Source organism: Leptosomus discolor, chromosome 11, assembly GCF_034619465.1.
Source record: "Leptosomus discolor isolate bLepDis1 chromosome 11, bLepDis1.hap2, whole genome shotgun sequence".
NCBI lineage: Eukaryota > Metazoa > Chordata > Aves > Leptosomiformes > Leptosomidae > Leptosomus > Leptosomus discolor.
Genome location: NC_141401.1, coordinates 14499983 through 14514518, shown reverse-complemented (window position 1 = coordinate 14514518; position 14536 = coordinate 14499983). Strand labels below are relative to the sequence as shown.

Below are 14536 nucleotides of genomic sequence, written 5' to 3'. Positions count from 1 at the left end.
TTGGACAACTTTTAACAGATCCAACTGCCAAAAATAAATGAAATCTTTATAGAAGACCACTCTTAACAGGCATTTAGGGATTTAGATTCATGACAAACATCTCTAACCTGCTAGACTTTGTAATGAGGATTTTTGTGAAGGGAGGTTCTCTACAAAGTACCCAGAATAGTCCTCCCCCACTAACTGGGCAAGGGGAAGGTACACCACATCCTCTTCCAGCTTGAAATCCTCCATACTCAGTGTGCAGAAAACCCTGGAGAAGGTTGCCACTTTTCTGGCCATTCCCCTCAACTGTACAAGCCACAGCAGTTAATCACTTTCTGCAATCATGAGGGCATTTGCTTCACAACTGGTGTTATAAAGCAGACACCCAACAAAAAGACAGAAGCTACCAGGTACAATCTGACTGATGTACACAGCATACTTCTCTTGTGTCTGACAGCCACAGGTCTTCCACAATGCAAGAAGGAAATTAATTTTTTTGGAGAGGCTGCAGAGACTCTTTAAACCCTTATATAAGCTCTACAAAATCCCACTGCCCTTCCTTTCTGCCATCCAGCACAGCTATGGGGCTGCAGAACAGAGTTTCTCTTTTTTAAACTCTTTTTAAGATCAGCAGTACAGCAGCAACCAAGTCATGTCTAATTATAGAGTCTGAGAGGAAAAAGCAAATGAGGCGAGTAATAGGCTAAGGCATTTAAAATTTAGCATTGCTGGGCCTCCCATAGTTCAAGGCCTGAAAAGCCATCAGCGAGCATGATGCTACGGCGAGCCACACTGCACCTGTCACTCCGCATTTACAACACAGATGGAATTACCACCTCGATGCTTGAAAACTGGTGTGTAACAGCATGTAGGCTAAGTGAATCTGGTTCTGGCTCTTGCCTCTCAGATGCTGACTCAAATCTACTTTGCTGTCAGATTTTGGAATCCGTCAGCGGACCGTTTGTTCCACCACAGTCCACATCAAACATGGCACAAACCCCAAGCACGCTGCAGAGCACCAGCAGTTCCTCCAAGCTGTGTAAGCAACTAGAGGGGAAACAAGACAGAGCTGCTGCAGATTTTAAGAAAAAAAGAGAAAAGAGAAAGGGACTCCAGTTTGCCACATCTGGAGACTATCTGCTTTCCAGAGCATAAGGGAAGGAACTACAATACTAGAAGGCCCACTGAAAGACTCAAATCTAGAGAGCAAAAGGGTGATTAAGCTTTCCAGATCAATTTCAAACCACCTAATACGGGGATCTAACAAAGCACACAGCTTTTTCTGTTTTGAAATCAATGGACAGAGGTCTGGCAGCAGCAGACAGATGGCTGCATGAAATGCTCATTGCTTTTATCCAAAGGTCCTCTGGCAGTGGCAGTCAGAGGAGGCAGGTAGTATCAGCAAATGTCAAAATACAGCCCTGTTCCTTGATTCCTTCAGTGAAACCTCCGTGTCAGATCCCAGATGGTGGTTTCTGTGTTAACCTATCAGCTACGAAAAAGTAGCAAACTGGTAGTGCTAATTCCTTTCCCAGCCAGGCCTATACTTCCTCAGGCTTAGGGTGCCCAAACCATACCAGTGGTGCCAATATGAACATGTCCATTCAGCCATGAAAGGACTGTCTGGAGCTCAACTTTACAACACAGAGAATTTCAGGTTTTATCCTTAAAAAAAAAAAAAGAAATCCCAAAATATCTTACATTTCATCTTTAAAAGGGAAAAAGACACCCTTTCAGACAATCCCTTGGTTTAAAGGAAGAAATGCACTCAAACATAACAGGTAAAAAATAAATCCAGAGGGTTGTTTTTATATATTTTTTTTAAGAACTATTGCCTAACTGTATCTACTTGACTAGCTCAAACTAAAAGGCATCATTACTGTTTTTCTACATTTCACATTTCAACCTTCAAAAACACTCTTGTGTGTCAGAAAATGAAGTATTACCACTAAAATGCTTAATTCTGGCTTCGAGGCAGGGTATGATTTCTTTTTTCATGGAAGAGAAAAGAATTGGCAGGTATTTTATAACACAAATAGTTAAAACTATGTAAAAGTCAGCTCAACAATTGTATTTCTGCATCACAACCAATTTAACCAGCTTAAGCATTTACAAAGATTGGCTGAACCATGTAACAATCAAAAGCCTGAAGGGAATCACTGCATTTTACGGATGTGGAAAAGGAAGCATATTAGGTGATCTTTCCTGCTACAGTGAATCTACAGCAAAAATGAGGGAAGAGACCAGAGACTTTCTGATGCCACTTACATGTTCCAATCAATAAAGCAAGCACTTCCAAATATCCACAGATTACTGTCAATCTTTAGAATTTCCATGCCATACAGTTCTGCCAACAAGCTATGACTACTCAGCCTGGCATGCTGGACCGAGCAGCAGTGCAGTCTGCAACCATTGCCGGGATCACTGTGCTGGACAGCTACACTTCCTTCAAACAATTATTTGTTTCCTGTTTATATGGGGAAAAGCTACTATGTTCGTTGAATCCCAACCACACAGACAACATAAGAAACTGCAGTCCACGGAGAAAATGACTACCAGAGTTACTCAGGTGAACAGCTAGTACCGCTGGTAATGTCAGACAGAAGGGGCTTTGCTGCCATCTTATGTTTGAAAGACAGAAATACATGCTTGTGCCTACAGCAGCAGAGAAGCACCTGCTTATGAAGATAGCAAAAACGTCACATTCTAGCAGAAACTGAAACCTCAACCTGATGTCTTGTCTCACGCAATGCTTCCCTCATCCACTGCTTGAGGATGAGAAGTGTATGCAGGACTCGCAACTTTAAGTGACATGTGACCCCTCTTTTATTGCTAGCAGCAAACACAATCCACATGCTTGTCTTATTATCAGCTCTCAACACCGAGCTAGTTCAGCTGGTCTAAAATCCACAACTGAACATGAGACTATCAAGAGCAGATATGAGGACTGAAGTCCTAGGACAGTAAAGCAGTACAGTGCTCTGGACTTCAACATCATGGGCAAGGTGACTAACAGCACACAGAGATGTTCAGAAAAGATAACAGCAGAAGCTGATGCTGCCTACAAAGCCACACAGCTGCAGCTGGTTACCACAGGCTCTCCCTTCCACTCTTCCATTACCTCAGATGATCACCTTCCAGGTCCTATTCATGTTTGCCCTGAAGTCTATGTAGTCATTAAATCAGTTGAAAGCTAGAATTAAATACTGTGTGTAACTAACTTTTTTTTATTAAGACAGACAAGGGTATTAATTGTAATAATGCCGTTTGTCTCACTCCCACACTCACTGTTACTGATGCAAAGTGATCCATACGCGTTCCACAGAGATGCAGAACCATAACTGTGTTACAGACACAAAGCATATAAGACAGAGACAAAACCCAACCCAATATACTGCTTCCAAATGCAAACCCAAACTGTCTGTCTCCAGCATGTTCAAAAAGGGACTGGGCAGGACAGAAAAAAAAAATAAATCACCTTTTATGATAAGGATTGTTTTAAGAAAATGAAAGGACATTCAATAAAATATCTAGGAAAAGTTAAACAAGAAACAGATTTTTGCTCACAAAAGGCATGCATCTACTCAGGAGATCAGTTCAATACTAATTGTTTCCAATTATTACTTGAAAATTATCCCAAGATACTGTAGAAGCTAGAATACACTTTCAGCCACTAAAAGCAACCCACTAAAAACAAGGTTAAGTCTTAAGAGAAGTGGGTGTTCCTTACAGGCATAATTCAGTGAGAGTCTGCATGAGCAAATTATATTGTAGGTGCTTATATCTATCAAATATTATATTGAGCACTGACCTCAGACAGTTCCAAAGTATAAAAGAGCTAATGAGATCGCTCTGACTGCATGTCACACAGTCCAGGGCAGGTTAAATAAATCATTAAAAGGTATAAAATATAACAGTCTTTTTAAGTAAAAATTCTGAGCCAATTAAAACACATGAAATTTCTATTTACAGTAGGAGCTGATGTAGCTATCTGAATGCAGACCTGAGCCTCTCTAAAACAGAGTACTGCAGGAGAACTGTACTGAGAAATACATGTTTCCTATTTTCAGGTAGACCATCCTTCCTTCAGCCTGTAAGGAAGGATGCATATTACACATAGGATGAGGGAAAAAGCAAAAAAGCATATAAAACTTACACATATGCTTTGATTTCTTTAAATTAAAACTTATTCATAGGTACCAGCTTTGTACTAAGAACCTTGTAAATCCCACAGCCAGTCAGTGGGCAAATAATACTGTTGTGTGGAAGACAACTTGTTGCAATCAAGGAAACTAAGGTAAACCATCTTCTGACTCAAGATAATTACAAACTGAGCACTGGTCCACTTGAGACTGCTACTGACATTATTTACCAAGACACCTACAATATTCATTACCTTCAATGACATATACCTTGGTAGCTTCTGGTGGGTTCCTTTTAACAGTAAATTCCTAACATATTTTGCAATGGTAAAAATATATTTGAAAACTTCATAGAATCACATCACAATCTAAGCTGAAATGGACCTGTGATGGTCATCTAGTCCAGCACCCTGCTTAAAGCAAGTCCATTTATAGCTCAGGTTGTTAAAAGCCTGTCCTGTCAAGTTTTGAGTATCTCCAAGGTTGTGTATATCACAACCTGCCTGGCAATCTGCTCCAGTCCTGACCATTCTCCTAATGAAAGTGTTTATTCTTATATTTAACAGGAATTTTGCACATTCCAAGCTTGTGTCCTGTCACTGTGCACCTCTGAGAAAAGCCTGGCTACACCCTCCCATGAGGGAGCTGAAGACAGGAATAAAGGTGTAATACATGCAGTTAATGTGAAAATTCACCTATTACCAAGAAAAAGGGAGAAACAGACCATCTCATACAAGAATGAGTAACTAGACTGTCAGGCCTGAAAAGAAAGTTCACTGGTGGTAAATTTAAACTCACTTGGTGTTTTCAAAATTTGTTAAGCATCCTCTTGTAGCATAAACTTAGCAATATTTTGGCAGGAAACAAACCAGAAAGAACTATGGGTCACGCCTGTGCACTTCCTCACTCAAAGAATGCATTAGGTGCTTATTTATAAGCAGGTAACATGACAGACCTACCCAGAGCTGTAGGTAACATCTCAGTTTACATGCCTGGTTTTACAAAACCTGCCACCCATCCTTTCTGGTATTTTACAACATGCATGTAAGACTCAAAAAGGGACTCAGCAGTCTTCCCTTTAATGGTCTAACAACAGTGTATGATTGACACAGTTTCAGAGAGATCAATGAACATTTTAGCCAGAAGCTTACTTGCGTCTAATGCAGAAGCAATAACTTTGCTCAATTCTATTAGTGCTGTCTGTACAGAATGCCCTGCCCTAAAACTCATCTGCCACTGGGATACAATCCAATGTTTATTTCCATTAGTTTAGCCATTGTTGGTAACAATAAAAATCAAGAGACAGTTGCAAACTAATGATTTACGGGCAGAATGAAACACAGGATGACCTTGGCTGCCTTCCATTCACCAAGAAAATGACTGGTAGTTAGAAATAAATTAAAATTATTGCAAAAGGATAACATAAGTTATTTCTCCGATAGGTAATTTTACCAGAGCTAAATAGCCCTGTCATTAAACTAGCAGCTGTTGCACAAATTATATTCCAAGATAAAAAAGAAATTATAGCTTACATAGTTGTTGCAGCTTTGAGAAAGATGAAAAACCCAATTCTATAGAAGCTGACAGAAAAAGAACTGTTGTGATAAGGCTGAATACATAGTCTTGGCTGGACTGTACTCAGCAGAATGACTCTTACGAAAGTTAAGCAGAAAAGATCAGGTAAGTAGTTTGATTATCAGAAATGGAAATTCCTTTACAGGTGCTCCAGAGGAAAAAAGGCAATCTTCCCTAACTGGAATATGTATTGTTAATGAATATTTGGGACTTTGTTTTGCAATTTAAGTGAATTTATTCTGATAAAACAGTACCGTCAGCAATATAGTCTGTTCATATTTTTGATAGTAACTACAGTGAGACCTTTTTTACCTTTACCCATTTTTAGAAACCCCTGTTATTGTGACCATTAACATTTCTCATGTTTCGTGAAGTCCTGTACAGCCATCTCAGCCCTTTCAGCATTTTCTGCCTTGACTGCCCTCATGCTCCATTCCATTTTAATGACTTCTTTTTTGGACAATAAAGAATAAATAAAACAGCAAAGCATTCAAACAGATTCAGTGGGGTACTAGAGAACAAAGCAGTGGTCCATGCAACTATAGTTTATAAAATATATTCTGGTTTTCAGATGTAAGACTAGCCAAAAATCAACATCTGGAAAGCGTTTTCACATATGCAGAAGTACGTCTCCAGTGTCATTCAGGAATGGAAGTGTACTTTATAGTTTTGATACCCTATCACTGGCCAAAAAAATATACAACTAACATAAGAAACAGAATTCAGAAGGTAAGATGAAGGGAGATTGCACTTCTCCTGCTTTCATTTTTTTAAAGCAGAACTCCATTTTTGCCTGTCAAGCGTTAAGTACCAGCTTCAAAATAGGAGGGCACAGGACTTCTCAGAGAACTGATCACCAATTATTTTTGTTTTAAATCCCAAACAAAACAGGATGATTTTTTCCCCAGTTCCTCTTCAGAAATAACGACTATTTTACCTCAAACTTTCATCTGCAGAAGATGCCAGACCTTGAGAACTTCAATCTCAATTGCCTGACAAGTGGCAAAGCAGTAAGAAACTGAACACAGGATCTCAGAAAAGAAAATGGGGGGAAATCCTTCTAACAGGAATGTTTTCAGCCCTGACTATAATTATTAAATAAATGCAAATCATCAGCGTGGTCACAAAGATGCAGCCTCACAGTGAATCGGTATCTACATCCATTACTGGGATGCAGGCAACCACGGCAGCTTGCCCACCTTTCCTAGTTGGGCTGGCACGGGTGTGCCCCAGCATGTATCTTGAGGGAACAGGTCAGCCCCTATGGGCAGCTCCCAGCTGCCCCTTCTGCCTGTGCCAGAGGCACCGCTCAGACAAGGCAAACTGGAATCCCTCCCTGCCAGCACTCCAGATGTGAGAACAGCCAGACAACTGTAGGGAAACCTTCACTCAAAACCACAGACATGCACGCTTAAACTCCACAAACAAGCAATCCTTTAAAAAGGTCACAGAAGATGACCAAATGAAAAAGCAAAAACCTGGCAAAATTTTAGACTTTAAATGCCATTAGGAGAAGTTTTTCCCACCAGATACTGTACACAATGTTAATGGGAATATTATAATGCTGACAACTTGTTCTTGACTGAATTATGAAGCTAACAATTTACAAAGGAATGATGCACTACTTGTGTCAATGTCTTAGGTTGCTAACTGTAGCAAATTAGTACATTTACCTCACCTTATACAGTTGAGACATTTGTTTGGCAGGAAATCAGGATAGTAAACTAAGAGGGATTACTATGCTGGCTTTTTCCTATAGTCCATATTTTTCCATAGCTGATGACACTTGAAAGCTAGGCAAGAACCTGCTTTGTTTTCACAGATTTACTCATCTACCAATGCGGTATTTCTTTGTGCTTGATGTATAGCTATACTTTAACCATCAGAGCTCAGATTAGGGCTACCATGTTCAGACATTTTGCAAGCCAGGCATACAGATAAGGAGTACATGGATCAGAATGGAGAGCGGCAAAAGTTGCTCCTGAACCCCACTTGGGATAACAAGCACACCTTTACTCAAAGACTATGAAATAACAACTCCAAAAACTGTTTAGAGATTGAGAATGTTATCTGGCTGCATAATACATCTCTTAAAAATTAATGTTTTCACATTTACGATTGTCAAGAACTTCAATGGGACTCAAGAAATGGCTGATTTGCCTAGTGTGTTTGGTCAGAGGATAATCCCCCTGTAAAATGGGGCACATATCATTTCCCTGCTCATTTTGCAACCATGACAGAACCATGAATCACTTAATATCATTGTGCAAAGTTGTCAGGAAGACATTTGCCATTGAAGATACTTACATAGTTGGAAGTAACTAGTGTTAGGCAAAACTGAAGCCTAAGATTTAGAAATTTGTTACGGTTAACAAACCATTTGTTATGGTTTTGGGTGACTCAAAAAGTGTTATGAAATGACACACTGTCAATAGGTCTTCCAATTTCATTGCACAGACAAGGCATACTAACAACACCACAAGTTCACTGCAGAATCCTATACTGAGATCCAGGAGACCTGGAACTAAATCTAAAAAGCCATTTGGGGACCCAAATACTGATGGCTTCACAAGGATTTTAGGTTCCTTGGTAAAAGATGGGCACCTAAATCTCTGCTTCAGATGACGCACCTTTTGGTCAGTTTGTCTGTTCTGGGACAAGCTGTGTCTCCTGTCTGCTCAGGCCCTTCACCTTTTCAACTGATTGAGCCATTCAGACTTACAGGTCTCCTCATTTTGTATTTGAAAAGCACTTACAACAAGTGGGGAATGGGAGTTGAAGCTAGAAATCTCCAGGATTCATTTGGACACATCATAGTTACCATTACAACTGAAACAAGAAGTCACTTGGGGGGATCATTCTGTTGTCCTGATCACCTGAATGCTTGCTTAGCCTGCGCCTCAACATGCATCCCTGGTTTCCACTTTAAAGTAGGTTATTCAAGAACTCATTTGCATGAGAAACTGCAAAAACTCCTGGCTCACTGCCCAAACAGTGGTTTTACACCTTTTTCATGTAAATACATTCATCTGAGATATTTTAAACTTCACCTTTCCTTACCTCAAGACTGAATCACTGAACATTTGGAAGCCTGGGAAGAATCCTAAATCTTGATTTGCTTCCAGGAACTAGAAGCTTCTATTGCAACATTTTGAGTCTGCCAGAAGAGCCTCTGACTGACCTACAGGCAAGCTGCCTTCTGCATTTAAAGCAGGGACATTTATTAGCTTTCAACCGCATACACTTTTCCTAGGAATACAGCCTTAACGTAGCTGCAGTCTCCAACAATGGCAATGACTTTTACACGTTCTCAGTATTATGTCAAGCTATCTGCACTCATTCAATAAATTACATACTGGAAGCATTCTTTTTCTATTCCTCACATTTGTTTTCCTCACAAGCACAGCAGCAGGAGACAACTGCTGTTTAACAAATAGCGTGCTGACAATATCCTGGCTGCAGCTAATACTTCCTTAACACTGAGACCTGTCACCTTTACAACAGAAGTCCTAGTGATACTTCTCAAACTTTAGCTTGCAGCAAAGTACATGAACCATTTGATTTGCCACGACAAGCTATGCGTAAATAAAGACAACTGAGCTTTACCCCTTGTTCTTGGCAGATCTGGGTTAGTCTTTCCAGCTGCTCATCTTGAATAACCTTTGCCTTCTCATACTGCTGAATCATCATCTCCATCTCCACTTTCACTGGAAGGACATAGGCTGGAAAACACAAATAAGCACTTAAAGTAACCCAGCTGTGATTTTTTTTTTCAGAGGGAAAACCTTTCATACATTTACAGGCCAAAGAATGTCACCCCTTTCACTTGCATCTAAAGAACTAGAGTATTTTTTATTGAAATAGCACTGAAGTATTTCTTCTGGGGAAGGATTTCTAACATGAACTGCATGTCATCAGCAGGGTCTAGATCTTGTTTGTCAGACCTCTGTTTGCCTGGGTGAGCTGAAATGCATCCTGCCTCCTCCTCCTAGCTTCTGCTACACTAATATAGATATTTTCCAGTGTTTAACACAGATCTCCTGAATTGCTGGGCAGCAGGATCTTCTGCTTAGGGTTAGGCCCATCCCCCCTAAACCTGAACAGCATGGCTCCCTTAGGAAAAGAACTATTCCAGAGCCCTCAGCATTTACTTCCTAGACCTTGTGGTAAGAAATAAGTCCTTAATGGAAACAGCAGACTAAGAAGGATATTTTAGAAAACAAAAAGGTTTTTATCTTCTATTGCTTTTCAAGCCACAGCCCAGTTTTCAATAGGTCTTCTGAATGCCTCTGGAAATTTTGCTCCTGTCATAACTATGTCAAACTTGGACTAATCAGCAAAGCTGTTCATTGCATATTGCGATTCTTAATGTTTTCTGAAGCTACACGTGATCTTGAACTTTTCTTGTACACTTCAGTCAGAGGGCTACGACCTTTCCTCAACTCAGAATACAGAGTTTCCTGGGCACCTAAACCCAAAATAACAACTCGACTTTGATCTTTCACACATGAGTGAAGTGACCCTTCATTTATTCCTTTTCCACCTCTTCTCCCTGTAACCTGAAATGCCTGAAACTGCTGAACCCAAAGTAGCCCATGCTAAAGTCCTTGCTTCCAGGCACAGTCACCAGTTCTGTTCTCTGCAGCCTTCACCTGCTGGGGCTTTCTTTTCTCCCCTGGTGCTTCCCCACAGAGGTCTGTGCAACACAATACCAATACGTGCTTCGTTATTCTGCTGCACAGCACACCAGCATTGTAGAGAGCGCCTTCAGCATGGAACCCTCATGGTAAGAAAATGCTCCTGGAACTGGACACAAAAATCGTATTACAGACAAGAACTTGGAAAAGAAAGCCCCAAGACAGAGCTAGCTGTACGGAAACTGGGAGGATGCAGCAAGTATCAGAAAAGCAGATTGGAAGCAATTATTTTGCAGAATCAGGAATGACATCTGGTGGCAAGAGACAGGAAGCAGGTCAGGGCCATTACAGGATAGGGGATGTGAAGGTGCCCAACAGAAAACCCAACCAATAAATTATAAAGGCTCCTAGACAACAGGAGATACAGCCACGAACTTGAGGCCTACTCTCCCCATAGGAGTCATAACTCACTTCTGTTCAGTGCTTTTAAAATGTAAGATGAAGGAGAACGATAGAAACAGTTGCAAGCAACCTTTCTGTATTTTTAAAAATCTCTTTTCCCCAGCCTGTCAGCTATTTCTTGGAGTCACAAACTGAATCACCACTCACCATCAATGATCCTCTTCACTCTCCATATTCGTAGTGTGATAATAAGGCTGATAGCATCCCATGGGCTGCTGGGGCCATTAGCCACCGTTGAGGCCACCATTGGTGCCAAGGACAAGATTATGACAGCACCATCAAACACCTAGAGAGAAATCAGTTTTTTCAAATCCTTCCTAAAGATCATAACCCTGCCATTCCTGCCTGGGGTCTTGAAGGGTTTCCACATTGCCCAAAAGAAATGCAATTATGGTACATATTTGAAAGGGGTATGAGAGGTGGCCAAGCCACAGAAAGGTTGCATCCTTTTTAGGCAGCACAACAGAATTCTTAGTGCATTTTATGAGGTGAGATAAACCGTGGTTGGAGGGCAGGGACAGAGAGAGGTATTTGGAAATACTGGCCAAAATCCCCAAGCAGAAGTGATAGCCTAAATGCTATTACAGCCAAAGAGTTTTATTAGTAGTAGTATTTATTACGTGTTACTTGGCATAATGTCATCCCAAAAAAGGATAAAGTCCCTGCCCATAGATCTTACTGTCTAAATGAAGAGATCAAGAAGACAAGTAGAAAAAGATGGAGCAAGGAGACTTGGTGGCTCTTGGCCACATCCTGACTACATAACATGTGTCGGAACAGCTGTGCATCAAGACAGAAAGACTCCCTGCTCTTGCCTTTATTGGGCAGCTGGGTTTTCAGGGATTTTGACAACTAGGACTGTCCAGAAAGATCTGTTTGACACTGGTTGCACTGGGATTAGATCAGGAAAGGTAACTGTGTAGAGTATTAAACAGAAATGCACGAGTAAATAAATTTCAGGGCAAACTGACAATAGCATTGTGTCTATCCTACACTCGCCTAGCACAGCAGAACAGAATACCATGTTCTCATTCCTACTGAGACCCTTCCCAGCTGCCAAAGGCCACTGATTAATGGTTTGCATAAGGAGGCAAGACAGATTTTATAAGCACTACACATTCAGAATCGTGCATAACAATTCAGTGTATTGAAAAGAAACACTTCTTACTACCACCATTTGATGGGCAGCAAACACTGTCACTCCATTCTGAATGACCAGAAACTGCTGCATTTAGCCTCACTAAGAATCTCTGAATCAATAATTTAAGTTTCACTTCAGCTTTTTAGCAAAGCAAATTAAAAGATTTACAACATTATTACAAAAATGTGCAAGCCTCTAGACTCACTTAAGCTTCAAGAAAACCCAGATTTCCTTCCGGTGCACCCTGTGCATTGTTACAGGCAGTAACCAAGACAGTACCAAGAGAGCGCTTTTAATTTTCCTGGACTCCAGATTTCTACTCAGATCAGCATTGTGTTACTTAACACATGCATTTCCTTATCTGCCTCTGCAACAGTATGCACCTTCTACCTCATTTTTAATTTGAGGTACAAATGTCTGTTTATCCTAATGCAATTTAATTAAAAATACTTTCACAATAAACCAGTATTTTCTATCAGAAAACTACACTCAATTTTTCAATGAGTTCTAATTTGAACTTGATTACGGGAATGTGGTTATACAAGTCACATGACAATTTTTATTCCTATTGCTCATTATCTCAGGGTAGCAGTATCAATAGTTAACAGACTAGCACAGCTCTAAACAAAATAAATGGACACGGCAAAAATGTCACAATCCCTGCCTTAAGATATTTCCAAATATTGCACTTTTCTGAGTCTCTCACAGAAAAAGGGACTGCATCATACAGCTATGTAACATGCGTATTGAGAAGAATGTGCATATTCATCTGAGTTAAAAGATACTGTATTGCATCAGGTCTATAACAAAGCCATCCAAAGCAAATCTTAATACTCTTACTGTGTCTGCCTGGAAAACAGTAAGAAGAGTAAGAACGCTTACCTCTATTTTGTTTTCAATGTAATCCCATATGCCAAGGACCACGATCCTCAAAACAGTCTAGTAAAAAAGATTAGTGGGAAAAAAACCAGATTATTAATGTTATTGTAATTTCAGAAAAGCATTTAGTCCTTTGTCTATTCAAGGGATCATTTTTTGTCTTATTTAAGCATTAAACATTTCTTCTGAATAATAACGAAGATCTAGAAATAGTGACATTTGTGTATTATAAAAGTAGATATTGCTTTCCAACCACTATATACACTCAGTGAAACTTCCATAAACAAGTTCCAAGTTCATCAGTCTTTCTGTCCTCCTAAAATTTCAGTTTTAGACTTGTGAGATTTAGATTACCAACCCTCCCCACCGCACCTTGCTGACCCAAGCCTATATAAGATCCACTGTGGGACCCCCTCCAGTAGGAATGGGGGAAGATTCTCTTTTCTTACCGTCTTTGATATGCTAGTGCTTACTGATTTCTAAGAAAAGAGGCACTGCCCCCTCTTGATGCTTAAAGATACTGACATTTCACCAATCTGAAGAGCGAAGGCTCTTATTTCCCCCCCTCTGGAGTGCAGGACTGTTGTCTTACTATAAAATCACAGAAAGTAATAGGATTAGGGAGAAAAACATCTCTGTGATCCTCCTCTATGAAGCAAAACAACTATAAGTAGCATCTGTAACTAGAAAAGAGGAATAAAGAAAGAACACAGAATGAACCAATGGTGAATTCCCATTACAAAATCCAATGGCACGTTTCCTAATTTTTAACTCAGCTTTCAGAATACACAAAAAAAAATAATTTAAAAAATCAATCAGTCAGCTAATGATTGAAATTGAATTCACATAAAAGCATGACTGGTCAGGATGTTTTCTGCCAATAGCAACATCAGGGTCAGGTTTTGACAGACACTACAGACATGAAGAGTCTAACTGCAGCTGTGTGCCTCAAAGAAGATCTAAATGCTACTTTCTCCACTACAGAACAGGACTAATGACACAGAGCTCAGCAGGCCTATGTTTGAGAGCTGACCATGGCAAGAACCGTGCAGAAAAAGGAAGTGACTGTCATGAATACATTTATCTCTTCTTCATTACAAATACATTAAATCCCAACCAACACTGAATTTAATGTCAAACATACCAGCACTAACTAATGGTAGAATACCACTAGATTTTTCAGTACTGCTCCTACGCATGGTTTTGCCAAGCGCCATGAGCCCAATTGCCACACTTGGCCTGGGATGAGTGTGCTGAGCTCTGTCTTGGCACTCCAAACCTGGATAACAGCACTTAATCCTGTTTTGCAGAGGGAGACACTGCTGTGAGATGGTGCTTTCAGAGCCCAGCCTCACACGAGTGACCAGGAAAGTGAACCAGTCAACACTTACTCATAAATGGCATATGTGAAGCATTGGGCAAGTCTAGCCGAGAAAAGGAGTCACTAGCCAGAAGAGAAAAATGCAGTGCCGTCTGTCTTCTACAAAAAATTGTAAGACTCTCGTAGACATAAAGAACTGCTCATGCTGCTAGTCTGTACTCCTAAAAAAGAACATTATACTTCCAAAGCATTTTACAAATGCAGCATAGGAATAAGGCTCACAGCAATCTCCTTATTAACCTATATGCTCGAGGTCAGTATGTGGAAGAAGAGATGCACATCAGCAGCTCCTCAAATCCCTTAATGATTCCAAATTTGCCAGCATGATGTGATG

At 40.3% G+C, this 14536-nt stretch overlaps 1 protein-coding gene across 1 annotated transcript in view; it reads right to left on the bottom strand.

Moving 5' to 3' along the window:
- TMEM266 (transmembrane protein 266) overlaps positions 1 to 14536 on the bottom strand; it is a 59255-nt gene that overhangs the window by 17364 nt on the left and 27355 nt on the right. Inside the window, exons 5-7 of the mRNA XM_086471782.1 lie at positions 12825 to 12881; positions 10949 to 11087; positions 9309 to 9424 (exon numbers count right to left, since the gene is read on the bottom strand). Of these exons, the coding sequence (XP_086327908.1) occupies positions 9309 to 9424; positions 10949 to 11087; positions 12825 to 12881 (312 nt within the window). The remainder of the gene's footprint in view (positions 1 to 9308; positions 9425 to 10948; positions 11088 to 12824; positions 12882 to 14536) is intronic.